The sequence below is a fragment of the Alosa pseudoharengus genome, unplaced genomic scaffold, assembly GCF_046254945.1.
Source record: "Alosa pseudoharengus isolate Yale_2024_CS ecotype anadromous, Long Island Sound unplaced genomic scaffold, YU_APseudo_1.1 YU_APseudo_1.1_scf_13, whole genome shotgun sequence".
NCBI lineage: Eukaryota > Metazoa > Chordata > Actinopteri > Clupeiformes > Clupeidae > Alosa > Alosa pseudoharengus.
Window position 1 is genome coordinate 8,336,965 of NW_027468598.1, and position 21,636 is coordinate 8,358,600.

At 42.5% G+C, this 21,636-nt stretch overlaps 1 protein-coding gene across 1 annotated transcript in view; it reads right to left on the reverse strand.

The window, feature by feature from the left end:
- The window catches only part of veph1 (ventricular zone expressed PH domain-containing 1), a 74,564-nt gene extending 58,991 nt beyond the window's left edge, over window positions 1-15,573 (reverse strand). The window contains exons 1-4 of the mRNA XM_076281985.1: window positions 15,463-15,573; window positions 7,902-8,236; window positions 5,907-6,122; window positions 3,895-4,069 (exon numbers count right to left, since the gene is read on the reverse strand). Coding sequence (XP_076138100.1) covers window positions 3,895-4,069; window positions 5,907-6,122; window positions 7,902-8,039 — 529 coding nt within the window. The 5' untranslated portion in view covers window positions 8,040-8,236; window positions 15,463-15,573. The remainder of the gene's footprint in view (window positions 1-3,894; window positions 4,070-5,906; window positions 6,123-7,901; window positions 8,237-15,462) is intronic.
- Window positions 15,574-21,636: the final 6,063 nt, after the last annotated feature.

Sequence of the window (21,636 nt, forward strand, 5' to 3'; positions counted from 1 at the left end):
AACGGAAATCCCATATGGGAGACATGGTTGAGAGCACATACAGTACGATGAAGAAATTGCTTTCTATAGGCCTAGTCTCTTTCAAGGCCTTAATGCAAGTCATATGGTCACCAAGACGCAAGAAGCCACAATTTATATTAAAAGATTCAACATATAACCTTCTGTTAACTTTGCAGATCATTGATGGAATATTCCACAATCATCATTTGAGTGTAATAATTGTTCATCTATAAGTGAATTATCAGTCGCATGAGATTTATGTTTATGTATTTGGGAAAACTGGCTGTATTCTATTACGATAAAAAGAAACAGTAGTCAGCAACGTCCTGAGACTTTGAATAAAAGGTGTAGACTATCACAACGCAATCAAGACACAACTGGACAGCATCAGAGTTTATTCTGGAAGGGTTAAGCCCCAAAATGTCTACAGCCTCTCATTTTAGCCATCCCGCTCCCTCGTCCATCAACAGCAATGACAGAGCTGGGTGAAAACGCTCTCCAGCGAAAACAATGGGGCTCCTCTGGTTTAAATCTCCTGCACAAGTTGGAGAGGCTCCAGTCTTTGGGCTTAAGGTCCCAAATACATCTCTCTCCTCCCTCACTCAAGGACGAGAAGGGGCCATATGGAACAAAGCAGTAGATGCGAGCGGTCAGCGGGGACGGGGAGGTTTTTCGGCGGGCGTGCCAGCCAGCGAGGCATTCCAGTGAAGCTGACGAAGCTGTCAAGCGCCAACTCAAACGGTCATCCGACAAAACCCGACAGATTGGATTTACGCCACGGGTTGTGCAGCTGATGCCTTCGTGACGAGTTCTACATTACAAAATGTTTCGCAATAACACGATTTGATTTGCTCGTCCACCCGTTTTTTTCCCCAAGGAAAAACACATTATTTATACATCAGACCCCCAACTGGCATCAGAAGCAACAGCACATAAAGTCCCGCTCGGGTCTCTGCCAAGCGTCTCTTGGCCGCCGCCGCGGCAGAACTAACATTTTGAAAACGTCACCCGGACGTGTTGGCAGGGCGCAGACTGAGGATCTACACAACAAGGGAGGTGGGCGCTGTTAGCACTCGATCGCCCGACGCTGAGTCGATTGCTGAACAAATAAATGTCTGGGCTCCTCCATGCCATGTTCTAATCCACAGAGCAAAACAGAGGAGAGCAGAGAAGATGAAAGGAGGGGAGAGGAGAGGAAGAGAGGAGGAGAGGAATGGGTCTGGATACAGAGAGGTTGAGTGGTAGAGAATAAGGCTTGGGGTCCGTCTCCATCTCTGGAATAATGTCAACCAGGCCTCATTAGGCCTTGTCTAAAAGCCTTCAAAACAACCCCCCATCCCCTCAGTCAAAAGGGAAAGCAGCGTGGTGAGAGGTGCATGCTGTGCTCCAATGCAACAGCCTCCATTTATGTTCACACAGCCTGTGGCCATTCAGGGCTTGGGCTCCTAAATGGCTCCCCAACTAATGTCCCTAACGAAGGCCACTAACAAGGCTCACTAACGAGGCATCCTGATGTGTTTCCTCAAAACAGTCGCTTTGATGCTTCTGTAAAGTTCTGTAAAGAAGGAAACGTGTGATGGAAAGACCCTAAACCCCACATTTTCATGACATGACCCAGACATGCCTTGGCAGCATCATCTATACCAAATGGCGTACATGCAGACTTCTGCACAAAACAACTTGAGAAACTAACACGGCAAAATGGTAGAAAATAAGAAATTGGTGCAGACCTGCTTGAGTTAGCTGAATTCCATCATCACTTTATTCAGCAACTGCCATGGGGCTCTGATCCCATCAAATCCCTCTTATCAGTTGAATATCACGCTCTATTTTTCATCCCCCTGGATATCATCAGTGAAAAATCTTCTGTGCCTACCGATGTTATCAGTGAGATAGTCTGCTCTTCTACACAGAACAGAGTCATGAGTGTCCTCCAGTCGACCTCCACCTAAAGCTGAACAAGCTGACCCAGAACCTTCATTATGAGCAGTGTTTTGGCAGGCTATAGTATGACCATGCTACCTGACCTGAGCTGCAGCCACAGCCTCATCCCACTTCAACAATAGTAATAACGGCTTTATTGGCCAGATCTTTATCTTATGAAGGGCAACAGAATCTTCTGTGAAGAGGTATTTGAACAGCTGAAGGCTGAGGTGTACTTTGGCTGCAGTGAGAGAGGGAAGATACGAATAGGTCCATGAGTCAGCATAATTCTATATCTCTCTGGACTCCATCAGCAACATACAAAAGATGAGTCCCAAGGCAATGGGAGCTTATGTAAGTCAAAGGTAAGGCAAAGTCAATGGCTATGCTTGACATATTGATTTTATATCCACGTTTTAAGAAAACACACCTCACGAAGTAGGTCCGATTGGCTATCCAGACATGTCATCTGTTATATATGGCATCTATATGAATTTGTAAATGAACTATCTATATAAAAAAAAACACGATATGGAATTTCCAATGAGACCACTATCAGAGGACAAGCATTGGATGATCTCCCTCTATGTAATGTACTTGTTATCTGTTTTCTACAATCTGAGATTATTTCTCAAGGAGCCTCATCTAAAGTGATGATGAGGTATGAGGTAAGCAAACTAAATCAAATCAAGTATTACAAGACATTTATTAGTTAGTTACGTTGGAATGCACTCTATATGTCTCGAGAACATTGCTGATCATATTGATATGGGTGGATGAGCTGAAAAACATGTGCTCAACATTCTCCCAGCTGGGCTGTAGAAATGAACTGTAACAAATGGAAGTTAATTACAGCTACTGTAGATGTCTCCACAGATCCAGCCACAGCAGATGCTCACAGACCCTCCTAACCTCTGATAGCCATGCAGAACGTCTGACATCCTTAACCTGCTCAACCTAAAAGAAATATGTTTAGACAATAAAGCATGCTTTCCATCTGGGTACAAGTAAAGTACTGGGTACAAGTAAAGACAAACTTCTGGTGTCATATCAGCTAACTTCATTAACTTGAACATTTGTAGCTTTCAAATTGTCAGTGCCATACTTGTGATATCAAGGCAACACTGATGGTTGGCTGTGTGACTCTTGTGTTGACTCTGTGATTAAAGGATTATTAAAAACTAATCCCCAACCCATGGCTCTCCATATAGGCCGGGCTGTGTTCTCTCTGGTCCATAAGCATCACTAATGAAGAAGCATGTGGAAGGTGATGTTCCCCTCCAGCACTCCTTGAGTTGCTCTATATATTCACAATGCACTTTACACAAGTCACTAAATGCATGATTTCAAACCCTTTTTGAAATCATGTTGAAGTGACTGTGTTTGTGAATTCAGGGGGATGCTAATTTAGTAGAGGCTTCCCTCACACCGCAGACCGTCACAACACAAAACACCAGTGCTGGAACGGTTTAATTCGTTTAAACATAACTAAGAGAAGCCCCATATGGAACAGGGTGACCTCTGCCACCCCTCTAGTGAACCTGAGCTCTCCACTAATGGAGGAGCTAACCAAAAACATGTCACTAAGGGGCATCAGGGCTCTTAAATTTCTTTCGATGTGTTGTGAGGTCGGCAAGGCAACAAAACACTCACCTCCAGTTTGTCTGTGAGGTTGTACTTCTCAGACAGCACATGGGGGAACAACATTTAGACATAACACTCACCAGTACACACTCCGCATAGAACCAACAGTTGGCTTCTTGCTAGTATTCAGTCAATCTACTAAGAGACTAAAAATTCTATAAAAAATGGACACATCAGTGTATAGACTAATCCATTTAAGTGGATTAACTTTCTATCTGCATCTTTGATATCTGGCTACTTCCTGGAAGACTCTTCCCTGTCTACAAGGAGGCAAGTTGGGGAGAGAACACAGGGCACCAGTGACCTGGTCACAGCAGTCCCTCTTACCGTCCAGCACACTGCAGGTGATGGCCTCAGTGTGTTCTGCCAAGAGTTCTGCTTTGGCAATAGCAGCCAGAGACAGGTAGCTGGACATGTTCCTGGAGAGCTCCCGGTTCCCCCGCTGCAAGAACCGCACTGCCACTGGAACCGCCAACGCCATCACCAGAGGCCGGTTATAGTTCTGCATTGATCAGACAAAGATAGAAACCTCAAACGAAAATTACAACTCAGAGTTGACCTCTCAAGTAAAACTTTTGGATTGAGCAAAAACGATGTAAAGTGGTCTCTTAGTATACCATATTTTGACTGATTTGCACTGGTCTGCATGTGTTACTTAATGTTTAAAAGCACAAGCCATTCCATAACCAATCCAGAGCACTGTAGGTTTGCAGCACACATTACCACACATCACAAGGAGATCCTGTGCCTAGCTGCTGCTGTTCATATCAGGATGAACCTTCTCAATATGATTCTTTTTTTTAAAGGTTACATCTGCCCTCCAGATGGTACTACATTAAGCCGGACAACAGGATAGCATAAGCCAAACAAATATCTGTGAGTACTGGTAGTGATAGTGTGTGCTCACTGCCTGGCAGAGAACATGGAAACATTTGAAAAGCTTTAGCGCCCTCCAGGGTGTAAAAGGAGAACATGTATGAACTGTATTAGCCTCTGCGGTTTTGTATCTCTAATACAGTAGTATGCAGCCAACACATGAAAACTCATCAAAAAAATAGGCTACTGGCAGATTATTAAGGCAACTAATAGGCAACAATAGTATGACTAATAGAGCCAGTATAAGCCACATTTTCATCACATTTCATTTTAATATGTTAATAAAATTATTGAATGATTTGTGGTATTTTAAACACCTGTCTCTAAGGAACAGATAAACAGAGTAATAACAGAGTTATAATCCTTGGCCACTACCCTCACTATGAGAATCTTTGTGACTGTGCAAAAAAACTTAAATGTGAATTTTACACTGATAAAATAGACACTTCAATGCCAGGCTTCTTGACAGATCAAAGGCCCTCTCCGCAAATAGCTCAAAAGAATTCATGCATTAGACTGGAGGGAAAAAAAACACATCCCCCATCCAATTATGAATCAGTCTCCCTGGTTACCCAGCATGCATTTCTCCCATGTGTCTTAGGACCAGCTGAGAAGCTGAGGGGTAGATGTTACTATGAGGCAACAAGAGGCAAACACACAATGTTGTCTGCGTGTGTGTGTGTGTGTGTGTGTGTCTGACTATGACAGGAAGAGAGAGAGAGAGAAAGAGAAAGAAAAAGAGAAAGAGAAAGAGAGAGAGACAAAGAGAGAGAGAGAGAAAGAGAGAGAAAGGGGGGGGTTAAGGACATAAGAGCTGTAAACTGTTGAAACTGGGAGACTTGACTATAAACACTTAGGAGGAGATTAGTGCTAATAGCTGCTGTCGTAGCTGTCAGGTCCTGTTTGAAGCGCTGAATGAAGCTTTTCTGTTCTCTCTCCAGCTACTTCTCATTAATCCTCACTGCCCATACTGCTGTCCAGCCAGCTGCTCTGAGCTCTTTGGAGAGGATCTAACACTTGCAGACATGCTGCATTTGTGGGAATGAGGAAACATTTTTGTAAGACTTTCTAGAGAGGGACAACATATTTAAGCAACTGAACTTCTGTGTAGGAAGAGTAAACCTCAGTGAGATCTGTATGCATATCTGCACTGGTGAGGTATAATTATTGTAGGATGACAACCGTAATTGTTGATTATTATTGACTGATTGATAACAACAACACATTGTACATATGTACAAAACCCACAGGAACATGTATAGGTTATACGTTACAGTATAGTGAAGTGAGAGCAGTAACCCCACCCTGGCCTTAATGCAAAGAATAAGGCTTGATGGTTTGGCTGTCAGAACACATACTGGATATAGCGTCAGCTCTCCATCACTGAATGTGGGTATATTTGCGTGTGTGTGCCTATATGATTGTGGGCCTGTGTGTGTATTATCATAGGGGGTGATGCAGACCTGCAGGATGCAGCTGGTGATGTCCGAGGCAATCTTGGCGTGGGGCGTGTCCTCGTCCTTGCCCTGTGGCTGCAGATTGTGCTCCAGACACGACTCCCACAGCGACACCAGCGCCGCCCCGTGGCGCTCGATGGACTGGGTCTCTCGGATCGCCGTGGTGATGCGAGTGATACATATTTCCACCACCGCCTGATCATTGTCATTGGTCAGATAGTCCTGGTAGGGGGCAAAACAGACATGTGAAAGAGCTGTATGGTCAATATGTTTTATTTGTATTCATCCTTCATGTTATCAGGAGAGTCATATTGAGATCTAAATCTCTTATTCACAGGAGCCCAGGATATATCTTGACCAAATCCACACATAATGTTTAATATCTAGCTGTGACTGAAAATTCATTTGCCAGTGCCATATTTATAGGTTTTGAGCCAATTCTTGGAGTTGTTTAACCCAAATATCTAAACTAACGTTGATAAACTATGTTTGAAAACGTTTTGGTACAAAAGAATGTAGTCATGTGTACACAAGATTTCTAGTTGGTTTTATGCCTATCAAAATCTAAAACAACCCCCAAGCATCTCCAAGAACAGTAGTCTCCATGGTTTCATTCATCAGGAGAATTAACAGTCTAGAATATAACACAGATAAACAGGAGTCAGGTTGCTCTTATCTCATAAACAACCTTATACAACCATATACAGGTACTGTATACAATACATAACAAGAGTAAACATTACATTAATACATAGGATTAGGTGTTATAATCACAAAAGCCCGCTCATTAAAACAGTCTCTTACACAAATACCTACAAGATTACTTGTTGTAAATAATGCCAACCACAAATATGCCTTGATCATGCTAAAATAATGTTTTTAACTATATATTTTTTTCAATGCCATATAGTTCTCCTGGTGTAGCAATCATCATTAAAAAGCATAACTCTGAAACGAGGACACATACAGCCCTGGAGAATACAGCCTGTGTTATTGTGAAGAAAAATACCCCAGAGATACAATAATTTAAGATCACACACTCACAGAAAGAGAGAAAAAACAGAGAGAAGGGAAAGAGAGAGGGATAGAGGAAGAGCAAGGAGAAAAATAGCACAACAGAACAAAGAGGAAAGCACAGAACAGAGCTCTATACAGAATAACATACAGAACAGAGCTCTATACAGAATAACAGAACAGAGGTCTATACAGGAGAACATACAGAACAGAGCTCTATACAGAATAACATACAGAACAGAGCTCTATACAGAATAACAGAACAGAGCTCTAGAATAACATACAGAACAGAGCTCTATACAGAATAACATACAGAACAGAGCTCTATACAGAATAGCATGCAGAACAGAGCTCTATACAGAATAACATACAGAACAGAGCTCTATACAGAATAACAGAACAGAGCTCTAGAATAACATACAGAACAGAGCTCTATACAGAATAACATACAGAACAGAGCTCTATACAGAATAGCATGCAGAACAGAGCTCTATATAGAACATACAGAACAGAGCTCTATACAGAACAACATACAGAACAGAGCTATATAAAGAATAGCATGCAGAACAGAGCTCTATACAGGAGAACATACAGAACAGAGCTCTATACAGAATAGCATGCAGAACAGAGCTCTATACAGGAGAACATACAGAACAGAGCTCTATACAGAATAGCATGCAGAACAGAGCTCTATACAGGAGAACATACAGAACAGAGCTCTATACAGAATAAAATGGAATCCTGCATACTGAGTCAATGTCAGCTTGCTCAGATTTGCTTCTACATTATGCAGTTCATTTCCCGTCCAACAGGGGGCAATACCTGAGAGTCTATAAAGACCTCTGATCACCTGAGGGCTCCTGTGCTGTGCATGACCAAGAGGAGGAGATGAAGAGCTGGGATGCTTATAAGAACACAGCTATCCTGAGGCAGGAACATTCCACTTCACAATCTCTCTACCACACAAACCTGCACCGCAGAACTTACCGGAGAGCAGGAGATGGCCTTGATCTGCTCCAGGGCCTCCGAGAGACAGTCCTCGATCTCGGCGTCCTCCAGGGAGAAGAGGTCTCCGGCGCGGGACAGGTCCCTCTGGCCCAGCACTAGGCTGAAGAGCTGGTGCATGCTGGGAGCGGCTCAGGCTGAGGCCGAGGCGCCGGCCAGCTCTATGTCCACTGCTGCTGCTGCTGCTGCTATGTCCGGTGCAGCTGGTTCTGATGGCCCCTGTGGCTCGAGCCTTCTCGGGCAGTCCGGCAGCATGCTCCGTCTGAGGGTGGAGGGCCGGCCACCCTGCTCCCACGCATCAGAGCCTCACCACACACCTGTGAGATCAGGAGAGCAGGGCGAGACCATTAATTGAAGGCAAAATAGGTCACTTGTCGAGGCAGTAATTTAAGAGTTTAACACAAACTAACACCTTGTGTTCTTGAAAAAAGGAACTGTGAATCCTTGGAATTTTTTGCTTGGACCATATCTTTAGGGACTGACGGAGGGTTAGCATGAATTGGTAGCCTTATGAGACTTATCTGGCTATCTTAGCCTTTCACCACTCTACACTGTCTAACTGCAGGCTGTTTCACTGTCCCTCTGATCATCCCTAGCATTAGCACTCATTCCATCTCCAGTTTCATTCAGTTTACATTGGCCAACCCTGGGGAAACTGATGTAAGACCAAAGCTTTCATTAAAAAAGACAGGTTCCAGTACAAATCAAAGGGACTGGTCTTAAGAACAAGTATGATGTGAATAATCTGTGATGTATAAGGAGTCCTGTGAGGAGGAATGATGCCTCCCTTTTGCCTGGAGTCAGTGACTCATGAAGTGTCCTCACCCCTGAAAGGATGTGTGTGCTGTGTGTGTGTGTGTGTGAATGAAGAATCCCTCTGCTCTAGCCCTCAGCCAGCCCTGCCTCCCTCCCTGTTAATCTGTAATGTGTGAAACCTTTCCCTTCCCAAAAATATGTGATTCATTACAAAGAAGTCTAACAAAGACGGCTTTGAACAGCTGGTACGTAATGAGTGCACGTTCTTAGCACACAGCCTTTCCAATAGACCATAGCTTACATTAGCATTTTGATGTTAAGCCTGCAGAGTCCAAGTGCCTTCACACTCAGAAGTGTAGTAGTAAACAGCAGAAGGTGTGAAGAGGAAGCCGTCAGCACCATGACTGGGTTATCCTTTGACTGCATGGCAAAACTAATCAGTCATCCATTCTGTCCACACAACTCTAAAGATTCTACTAAGGTTGCCTATGGGCCAGGATGCCAATGGCTCCACTGCTGACCATTAACACTGTGGCTGAGGGGTTAACCACAGTGAAGCACTTTATTCTAGGCCAGTACTGGACTTGCCTTTGGGCTGTGGTGAATCGATTTTCACTAATTAAAAGGGTGGGAAAGTATTGATTATGTCTGATGCTCAGAGCAGTCAATTCCATCCACAGAGCTCTACATTGAGACAACAGATCTGACCCATGCACTACATAATCGACGCACCACAAGGGCAACCCTCGAAAGTCGTACACTTCTGTTTTTCAAAACATGCGGCCACTATTAGGTGGTTGACAACATGAATCAGACATGGCATTCCTGGCCCAGTGAACCCCAGTGAGGCCATCAGTACTCGGGAGAGATCATATGAGTCCCATCATTCAGCACTGACCGCTATAAGGCCATGAGCCATTATCTGGACCATACATCCTCATATTGCCACAGAGAGATCAGATTGGCAGCGAGGACTGGCATGTGTGCTCAGTTGGCACAGTGGCCCAGGAACTGAAGTGGTGTGCCCTGTGCTGTTATCTGAAACGAGGCCCTTCAGTAAATGCCAGTTCCCTGGTGCCCGTCACAGAGCACCATTCACGTCCTGCTGATACTGTGCCATTTCTGTCTGACAACCAACTGGGAGAACGCCATTGTTAGCACGTAGCGTAGCACAGTCGAAACAGAGGCATATTCAGAGTAATCCCATCACAAAACACTGCACTATATTTATACGTGTTGTTCACTGAATTCTTTCCTCCGGCCAAGTGGTGACATAAAAGGAGATATCATGACAGGTTCTGCGGCTGAGGGGGGTACTGACTGATCGCGTGGTTCTGATCCCAAGCTTCTGGCGAGTTGGCCAAAATGCTCTTATGGTGGGGTCAAATGAGGTTGGGCCAAGCCTTTGATCCGCACCGCCAGACTTTTTGCTGGAAAGCAAAAAAGAGGGCACATCAGTGATGTCCCAGAATCTGTTGGAGCCCCATGCTGTTATCACTGCAGGAGGGATGACGGGATACAGGACCAGAGACACACACACACACACACACACACACACATACACACACACACACACTATGCGTATACTCATATACACAAGCTCACCAACACATACCCATCCTCCATATCACACACACAAACAAACAAACCGTTCTGCAATGCAGCAGAATTTAGAGAAAGCTGATCTTATCCAAACTCACTCCAGAGACCCTAGGGGCTGGATGTAGGAGCAACATCTATGATCATTTATTAATGACAGAGCATATTAATAAGCCTATAGTCCTACACCACTGGTGTTGCTTTGGGATGAGAGCATCCTCAGCAATGCCTCGAGAGCTTCTTTCAGTCAGTGAGCACCAGTTTAGGCAGGGTCTCAGTCCCGTACCCCATGAGAGAGGCAGCCAACTGGACGTTGGCGTTTGCCAGGTTGCGCAGGCAGCAGTGCCCTTTTGCTTTCAGCAAAATGTGCCAACGACCCTGTCCACACATTCCATGTCAACGCCATCGCTGGGATACGAAGGCTGAGAACGCCAAATGGTCTGTGCGAGACCGCTGTCCAAACACATACCATAAATACAAACCTATTGACTTTATGTGTGAAAGCACAACACATACACACAGTGCAGGTTCTAAAGCCCCTCAACTCCATTTCATTAGAGGGCTTTGGAATGGGTGATGAGAAGAGAGAGAGAGTAGGCCAATATAGGCAATCTAACTGAAGGACTACAACCTTGCCATTATATTAATATAGTTAAGATTTCTAAAAATAGAAACACACACTGAACACACGTGTGTAAACTCTCCAACTTACACCCTTGTATCTAACTAGTTCCCCTTACAGAGTCACAGTTTGTATGTGTTCATGGTCACTGTTGGTGACCATTTGCTATTGGTGTAATTCAGTTTTAAAATATGTAGCATACTAACTATCATTGGAATTCTAATGTAGGCTATATGAGTACTTTAAATGGTTCATTTAATTATAATGTTACTGCAGTAAAGCACTTGCCAAGAACCACAATCATAACCATAACAGGTGCGGACACAAACAGAGGCAAACCCATAAAAAAGACACACTGCCTAATGCCCTTTGTGTCCACCGCCTGTCTACTGTGCAGGAGGGGGGAAAACACAGCTATTCAGCGCTTAAACAATCAGCCAGTTACAATTTATCACTGGGTCCCAGCTCAGCAATCTCAGGAATGCAGCCCTCAGCGACACAATGAGCACTGCAAGGAGAGAAAGGGAGAGGGAGAGAGAGAGGGAGGGAGAGAGAGGGATAGAGAGAGGGAGAGAGAGAGTACCTGGTCATCTGACCCTCTCCAGAGAGGAACCAGACCTGTTCGGCAGACACAGTCCCAGGAGCAGAGCCTCATGAGGGGCTTAGCTGGGGCAGGAGAGAGGGGGTGTTCAGGGACCACAGAGTGACACTGAGAGCGGTGTTAAGTCATGGACAGTTTTCAGCTGGCCAGAGAGAAAAGGAGACAGAGAGAGAGAGAGAGAGAGAGAGAGAGAGAGAAAATACCAGGTGGTAAAAGAGTGTGGAGGAGCGACAGATGGAGAGTGTGAATGAGAAAACGAAGCCTTTTGTGTGCTTGTTCATCTTGCCTACCTGGTTAATGGGCACCTGCTGTGCATTGCTCCCCTAGACCTGCCCCATCTCTCTCTCTCTCTCTCTCTCTCAATTCAATTCAAATATGCTTTATTGGCACAACAAATCATATGATGCATTGCCAAAGCGTTCACATGAAATAGTGATAATTACAAAAAAAGAAAACAAACTCTCTCTCTCTCTCTTCCTCTCTCTCTCTCACACACCACACACACACACACACACAAACACACACAGTCCCTTGTTCTCACTTGCACTCTCCCTCTCATTTTCTCTCTCTCTCTCTCTCTCTCTCTCTCTCTCTCTCTCCCTTGCTCTCTCTCTCTCTCTTTTCTCAGCTGTCTTTCTATGTGTCTGTCTGGATCTCTGTCCCTCTCTCTTTTATCTGCCTGTGTATCCGTCTCCCTTTTTGTCTGCCCCTGGCTGTCTGTTAGCCTCTCTGTCTTTGTCCGCGTCCACGTCCCTGGTCAGCTCCCCTGCCCCAGAGCGGCTCCTAACTCCGTGCACACTCTGCACAAGCTGTCCCTGAGCCAAGTGGGAAAGTGTTGCGCCTCGGCCTCTCATTCATTCGGCCAGTCAAAGGGGGCTTTGTCCAGACGGGTTGGGGTTTTGCTGGGGAGGTGACTGGGATGTGTGTGTGTGTGTGTGTGGGGGGGGGGGGTCTGTGTGCCGTTCAAAAGAGGCTTTACCATAACAATCCGAATATTCAGTGCGGCACTAATGAGCCAGATAAATCCAACCCAGCCCAGAGTCACCCCCATCAGCCACGTCCACCCCAGTCTACTCGCGCAGGTCCAGCGTGTGCTGCATGAGGACACACAGCGAGACACAAAGAGGAGGACACCTTTAGCTTGATATCAGTAGTCCAGATAAACCCAATATAAAGGAGCTTCCCATTTTATGGTCCAACTTAGCAATGTAGCAATACAAACTGTATACAAACAACAACATACACTGCAGTTATCTATAAACTGCAAACTCTAGCTATCTTCACGTCTTCTCTGCCTATTTTTGCTGTTTGCTCATGAATGATGCATGAAAGTAAAAATGAAACTGCTAATCCAAAAACCAAAACTGCCTGAAGTGTTTTGACCATGGGATCAGGCAAGACTGAAGCATTTGGAAGTGATGAAGCACAAAGGGAAAGTCATTTACCAGCACTGGCTGCCAAACTGTTCCAGCATGCACTACTCTGCTATTTCATATCTCGTAAGTCACATCTCCCATCTGATTTTCCCAGTAGAGCAGTGCCACAGTGGCATTCCATGTCAGCAGGCTGAGCATACCGCATGCATACTCAGCTCGGAGTACCCAGAAGCTATCTGTCCAGGAATGCACACGCCATGTTATGAAAGAAAAAAAACACAACTACAGAAATGAAATGAATAAATCTAAACACCTTCCTGCATCATGGACTGCACTCCAGCAGCAGCAATGATTGTGTGTGGTAGGTACATTATTAATATGCTGCATCAGAGCTGCTCTTTTCCCATAAGAGAGGAGAGAGGAGACAGGATCCGTGAAGAGGCTGTGTCAGGCTTGCCTAGCTTCTGAGGAGCCCAGCGAAGAACATTTCTCTGCCACTCTGCAGTGACCCAAATCCCCATAGTCCAAGCTTTTTCTCTCTCTCTCTCTCTCTCTCTCTCTCTCTCTCTCTCTCTCTCTCTCTCTCTCTCTCTCTCTCACACACACACACACTCACACACTCTCCCTCTCTGACACACCCTCTCTAACATACTCTCTCAATCTCAAGTTTTTTTCAAAGCATTTATGTGATCTGTGAGCTATTTCTCCTTAGGTTCTGGGTGCCTGACAGGCACACACACACACACACACACACACAAACAAGGCTGAAAGAGACAGAGAGAGAGAGGGAGGGAGAGAGAGGGAGAGAGAGAGAGAGAGAATGACACAGAAAAAAAATGTTTTCCTTTCCTCCATTTCCTCTGCCATCCAGCCAGCCAGGCAGCTGTGCGTATGAGCACACCAGGAGGCAAAAATAAAAACAGACTGGAGGTCACGACAGAAACAGAGCGGAAGCAGGGAAGAACAAAGGAGGTGCCCTTCGGAAAACTGGCCCATTTACCCACTGGAGGTAGAGGCAGCAGTGCCTGTCTTTTTTATGACAATACAAAGAGAGGAGGAGAAATGGAGGGAGGGAGAGAGTGAGCACTAAAGAGAGAGAGAGTAGAATAGACAGACTAATTTGGCACAAGTCATGCATACACAAACTACTAAAAAGAGGCTCGCTTACATCACAACAGCTTTCTAGGGAGTCCATACACTGAGACAGATCAGGCTGAGAGAGCTCATGTTCTTAAGATCATAAGAGATTGTGATGTGATGTGATACTGTATGTATGGAGTATGTGAAGTTAAAGTCTACAGGAAACGCTGCTCAGGTTTATGTTTAGGTGACTGATTCTGTCTGTTAATTTGAATATTTGCACCTGTTCTCTATCTCAAGCAAGATTGCAGGTGCCTTGCTGGTACTGGCCGTGAAAACAATGCATCAACTGAACTTCCACACATCCAGAGAGAGAGAGAGAGAGAGAGAGAGAGAGAGAGAGAGAGAGAGAGAGAGAGGGAGAGAAACTGCAGTCCCATTAGAATATTAATACTTAATGCTGAGGGTTTAACAAATGCTCTGAATTCTTGAAGAATGTCGTTAAACCTAAAAGCTGAATCAGGTTTTGTCCTCTCTAGAGGTATGGTGCACTTGAGAGGTGGGTGCATTTGAAAAGAACGTCGTCTTATGAAACTGCATGACCTTCTGCTGCCCTTAAAGGAATGTGGAGCCACCATAAAGGCATGTAGTCGAGAGTACAAGATCAAAATTTTTTTGTTCACCAATGGTGATGTCACATGTGCGGATGGCGCGAGGTTCATTCCACGGTTTGGACACGACTGCCAAAGCACTGTGCCTCAGGGAGAAAGCAGTAACCTTACAATCGCAGTCAAATAAACATTGCGTGGTCATCTTGCACTGCATGTCTCTCTGTGTAAATAAACACAGACTGGGATGCAACGATCCACACATTAATTAGAAAGTTCTTTGACCCTTTTATAAGTCTCTTGGTCAATGAAAATGTATAATTAGCCTGAATGACAACAGGACAGAAGTTCCCAATATAGTAAGCGCAGGCTATCTAATATTGTTACTGAATAAGCAAAATACTTAAAAGCAACTCTAAAAATTAACTTCTGCACAAGAGCATTGCGCGTCCAATATGTTTTAATCCTTTGACAGAGCAATACTAGTTAAGTTAGGTTACTAATTGAGTGTCTATCCTGATCTTTTCAATGATCATCATCAACATGAGTGAAGCGTATTCAGTCCAAATATGTAGGGATAATTTGCGCGTGCATTCAAGTTCATCCATGAGCAGAGGAAGCGCAAAGGGAGCGATGCCGAATTGTGTTATTGCTTACGCAAGGAAATGAACCACGACTCTAATACAACAACCAACAACACATCTAAACGTCGCACTCAGAATACGTGGTGAGGGAGCACGCAGCCAGAAAGATCATTACACCCTGTCGCGGAGAATAACTTTGCAATGGCACTGATGATGGTTGGTTATTGACACATTTCCATGGCACGGGAACGGCCAGCACAGCGCATCATTTCAAGAACGATTCTACACTCCCTGTTAAATATTTGAGAGACACTCACCCTTTGTACTGTATCCTAGTAATCTTGTTTCTGATGTTCGTTCAAAAATCCCTCCATTTCATTCTGAAATACTGAAAACCAAGGGATTCGCTCGCAGTTCCAACTTGTCCCACAGGATGTGTTTCTTGTTATAGTAGCCTGCCCTAACGTGTGTAGCACGCCACCCAGTGGCACATCTTTATATGGCGCTAAGCAACAGGTGCAGCCCATCCCGGACACAATATGGTAGATATGGAATGTATCATTATTTGTCACTTGCAGGTATGTTACCATTATGTCACCAATAGACGGGGAAAACTTTACTTTTGCACCTAAAGCTTCAAAGATTTCGTGTATTGTTTTGGATTTTACCCACCAGCGCTGACAACTTTGACCCACAACAGCACACACAGTTGTGATGAGTGATATTATTAATATGTAGCCTACTGGCTGTCATGTCCTGAGTCAGGTGTAACGGGTAAAATTGCGATAGGAAACCACGTAAATGGCCTAATGTCGTGCTCTGGTGGTTTAAGAGGGAATTGCACCTCATCACTTTTATGTAGGCTACCTATTTTGGCATTGTTTAACCAGGTCTCATAATTTAACTCAATATTATCATTTACACATACAAGATTCTTATAAATATTGGAATTTTAGAAATGCATCTGAACGTGGCTAATATCTTTATTTGACATTTTCTGCCAGTTATTATAGGCTAGAACAGTGGTTCCCAAACTTTTAACAGGCATGTACCCCCTGAGACATTATGATCTTCCGGAGTACCCCCAACACCACCAATTGTTAACAAGGTTTTTTTTAAATTGTTTTATTAATATTTATTTTTATCAATTTTGTCGAGAATAGTGAATAGGATCATAAACATATGATACAAATCTCATCAATAGTCAACATAGGCTATGATAGGCCTACTACGGAAGCTTATTGCTGCCACACTAAAAGAAATAAAAAGTCTCAGTATTATGTAATTACGTGAAAAGTTTCTTGTTATAACAATATCTTTTTCATGTTTTAACAAGATATTTATCACGTTATTACATGAAATTATCATGTTATTTCATGATACTGATATTTTCACGTTATAACATGAAAATATCATGTTATTTCAAGATATGATATTTTTACGTTTTAACAAGATATTTATCACGTTATTACATGAAATTATCACGTTATTTCATGATACTGATATGATACTGATATTTTCACCCTTCCCCACAGCCTTAGAAATGACAGCGATGACCTGACATGCAGGCTACCGAGCCAGAGCGGTCTATACATTTACCCACATTGCGTGAAGATTTGCATATTTATCAAAGCCCTTTCTCCCTCTTGCGTCAAGTTAGCGAAAGTTTTATTTATTGTGTTGATAAGAAGATAAAGCAGAACTATGAGGCTGTGTGAGCCATACAGTCTATGGTGTGAGCAGGCTATCCTGCACAGAACCTCTCTATCGGCCTCCTTTTCAGCAGCTCTCTGCCGATACACACACATCCCTCTTCGCTGCTCCTCAGTCAGCTGGGAATTGACCACACACACAGCCTACACACTCATACACACATGCACAAAAACAAACACTCATCAAGCAGCACTGTAATAGCAGTCAGGGTGCAAGTTCATAGACACGACTAGTTATCATTTATGCCAGCCATGAGCTCTCGTGGCCTTGTTTCGTTTAGTTTTGTTATTTTGAAATAACGTGATAATTTCATGTAAAAACGTGATAAATATCTTGTAAAAACGTGAAAAAATCCTATCTTGAAATAACATGATATTTTCATGTTATAACGTGAAAATATCATTATCATGAAATAACGTGATAATTTCATGTAATAACGTGATACATATCTTGTTAAAACATGAAAAAGATATTGTTATAACAAGAAACTTTTCACGTAATTACATAATACTGAACCTTTTTATTTCTTTTAGTGTGGCAGCAATAAGCTTCCGTAGCCTACAAATGTGCTGAATATAATGATTTTAAATAGATCTGCACCTAATCTCACACACAATCGTCTTGTTGAATGCAGTGATCTTATCTGGTGTTTGTCTTTGCCTTGTAACTGGAGATTTAACTCATTGAGCTTTCCAAATATATCGCTAAGATAGGCCAGCTTCGTCAAGAAATGTTCATTAGTGAACGTGCTTGCAGATTCAAACATGCGCTCTTCCTCCAAGAAGAGGCGACTCGGAGCTCAAACACGCGACAGCACTTTACCTCGGGAAAGCCACCTTGCCTCGCTGTGAAACAGTACAGCCTTTTGGTCAGCTCCCATCAAAGTGCGGAGAATAGGTACGCTTTTAAGGGCCGGGTCTTGATGAAATTCACCATTCTCACAACCTCGTTCAAAATCTAATTCAGGTCGGGACTAACTAAGCTGCCTTGACACGAGCGCTTCCCTATGAATAACACAGTGCGTCCATTGCGCATCGGGTGCTACCTGGGCCTAGGCTACAGATAAAAAAATAAATAAATAAAACTCCTGTTTTTCACGTCAGTTCGCGCCCCACCTGGCATGTCTCCGCGACCCAGTAGTGGGTTGCGACCCACAGTTTGAGAAACGCTGTTTTACCCTCTCTGTCTCCACTCTCAAATATTTTGTTAATGCGTAGAAAATACGTTTTTAATGTGCAGTGCAAATGCGGAAGTTAAGTTATCAACGTGGGATAGAGAAAATGTTTGAAAAGACATACTGTAGGCTATGACTTAGATCTTTTTCGCGTACCCCCTGAAATCAGTCCACGTACCCCTGGGGGTACGCGTACCCCAGTTTGACAACCGCTGGGCTAGAAGATGTAAACATCAGTCTGAACTGATTCTGAAACTCAGGGACATGACTTTGTATTGATTCTCTGAAACTTTTGGTTCAACTGCAACAATGTATCACAAAGCTGTGAAATCAGATATAATAATGTGTTGATGGGGAAAAGCCAGAGTGCACGTTGATAATTCTCTTGTGATGATGGACAGGTCATTTTGTATTATTATTCACAGTTAGGGTGCCATTGAGGAATATAGATTCATGTAACTGTGAGACACAGATGCACAAATGGCTCAAAATGGATTGGTTGAGAAATGGGGAAGGGCCTCTCTCCTCCCTCTACTGTAGGGTGTGAGCTGGTTGGCATGTCACACCTTGGCTCCTCTCACAGCATCGAGCCGATGGGCTGCAATAAGCAACAGACAAATGGAAGATTTTAACTTAGCAAAAGTCAAATGACACCAATTGTGTCAATTGTTATTGTAATGGGAGGGTAAACTGTTGTCAGCCCATATAACTGTATAACATACTGACATAGCCTATAAACCCATACTGTATGGTATAAATGAATATACTGTATACTGTTAAACACAATGTTATTTGTTTATTTATTATTAACAAGTCACACTAGGCTCTAGAGAAGATTACAACATATGAGATCACAGTTTTTCCACTAAACACTAAATCGATCCCCCATGCAAAACCTTAAACAGTTTTCACATAAAAACTATTTGCAGATCTCAGACTCTTTTTTCAAAACTCTAAACATATTTTCATGCAATAAGACACATTTTGCAAAATAATAGTGTGATATTCTTTAAGAATAGTATTTTCTTGTACATCATGTTAACAAGAACCCTTGAATTAATAGCTTTAGGCTTTAGAAACACACTTTGGCTCTAGTTTATGTCTTATGCATCTCATAACGCAAATGGCACCTGTTTCATAGAATGACCCTTTTCATCAATTTTCACCTTACCTGTTCAACACTAAGGAACTTCCATACGGGGTAGCCTACCCAATACTAATAACAATAATAATAAAAATCAACAAATGGGTCATGCTTAACATAGTGCAATACTATAGCCACGATAAAGCTCACTTATTCATGTGGGTGCCAGATAAGCATGAGGGGATACTAGATATCTGCTAAAATGGGCCTTTTTATTACCCAGTCTAAATATAGGGTTGCAAATGGGCTTGTAAAATAGCATCTGAGCATGTTTTTGCAGAGATGTAAAAGTCAGAAAGTAAAAGTTCAGAAAGTAAAAGTATTAGTTTTACCTGTGTGCTTAACACTGATTTCACTGATTGGCTGATTAGATTAGATTCAACTTTATTGTCATTGTGCAGAGTACAAAGACAACAAAATGCAGTTTGTGTCTAACCAGAAGTGCAAAAAAGCAGAAAAGTGCAATGTGATGTACAATGTATAGACAGGTGCTGCATAGACAGGACAATACATATAGTGCAGTGTAGACAGTAGCAGACAGTTGGTTTACAGAAGTTGGTTTAGAGTAATATAAATTAAATATAAATATGTGCAGTGTATTAGCAGTTACCTTATAAGAGCAGAATAAATATGGCTATGTACAAGGATGTAGTGGAGGCTAAACACAAGTAAATGCAGTTTATCCACCTCTGAAATGTCAGAAATAGTGTTTATCCACCTCTTACAGTAATATAGTTGATCCACCTCTCAAAAGAGTTTATTCACCAATTGCAACTTTTAACATTGAAATATCACACTGTTATCCACATTCACAATATGTGTTCTCATCAACACTCTAGGAACCATTTAATACCACTGGCATTGTTATAAACATTGGACAATAACCTCCACCATCATCAAACATGTTCTGAATGCCTTTTTAAAAAATCTGATACCGCATGGTGCAGTCCACCTCACTGTGATCACAGAATTCATAGTTTACCCACCTCTTATTTTACCACTGCATCCCTGGCTATGTAATATGAACAATGTATGAACAACATGTACAGATATGTGCAATGTAGTAGCAGTACCATTATAATAGTAGTAAGAATAATATAAATATATGCAGTGTATTAACAGAATATATTATAAAAAAAAACAAAATAAATATGGATATTCAACCATATAGACAGATATGTACATTATGCACAGCTAAGTGCAGTGTGGTAACAGTACCATTGTAGTGCAGAAAGAGTAACATTTATAAGAGTAGTAAGAATAAGTGTATGTGCAGAATTAAGTAAAACGTATGTAAGAGTTGTGCTAAGTGAATGGTTGGAAAAATGTGGCAGGACTTTTACTTTCTGAAGCCGGACTTTTACACCTCTGTGTTTTTGACAGACCAAGTTGCATAGCTTGCATAAATAACCATATATATTAATATTTTAAATAAAATATGTACATTTAAATACAATATAGGCCAAGTTATACATTAGACCTATACAACTCTGGTTCAAAGATTCCCAGATTCAAGTAGCCTAATTACAGTAATATGGTGTAATTCAGGCATTCTTTTCAATAATACTGATTTTTCCTTTTGATTCTTGAATCTAGGCTATATCTATTATTCTAAATCCTACTAAGGATGGGCTTTGAAAAAAAATGGTTTAACAAATCAGCACAGAACAGTTTAACAGGTTAATAGGCAAGTAAGCTAAGTAATGCATTATGTAGGCCTAAAAGTCATATTTTGGAGGCCTGTGTCATTTCTAATTAAAATTCTGAGGTAGGCTTAAATAACAAATCAGTGTCATGGCAATGGCAATTTAATATCCTCAAATTCAAATGATCTTACTTTGAAATCGAGGATTTTCTATCAGGTATACAGGCAGCCTAATCTAGTGTTTTTCAACCACTGTGCCGGGACACACTAGTGTGCCGTGAGAGATCATCAGGTGTGCCGCAGAAAATTACCCAAATGTCACTCACTGGTCCAGAAAAGCAACTGTTGCATCAAAGAATTTATAACCACATGCTCTCATTGATTGTATGATTGCACTATTTGTGGTATGCAGGCATTGTACAACGGGGCCCCATATCCAATATTCACAGAATCATCACATATCCAGTTCATAACAACAATTAAATTAGATATAGTCACCAACAAATGAAACAGAGGGCGCTTGTTTTATTGAGCAGGTCTTGCATAGAAGCCATAATAAGGCCATATCTGTGTATTATTTGAAATTTTAGGCTATGGTATGTTTATTTTTTCTTCACACAGGATGTTAGTGTGCCGTGGGACATTTTAAGTGTCAAAAGTGTGCCGTGGCACAAAAAAGGTTGAAAAACACTGGCCTAATCAACATAATTTCCATGAAAACCACTTGAGCATCTTGGGCTGAACAGCCTCGAGGACTCTTAACATGATGATGATCTTTCTTCCGGATACGCGGTAGCCTACGGGTTGTTCTTGTT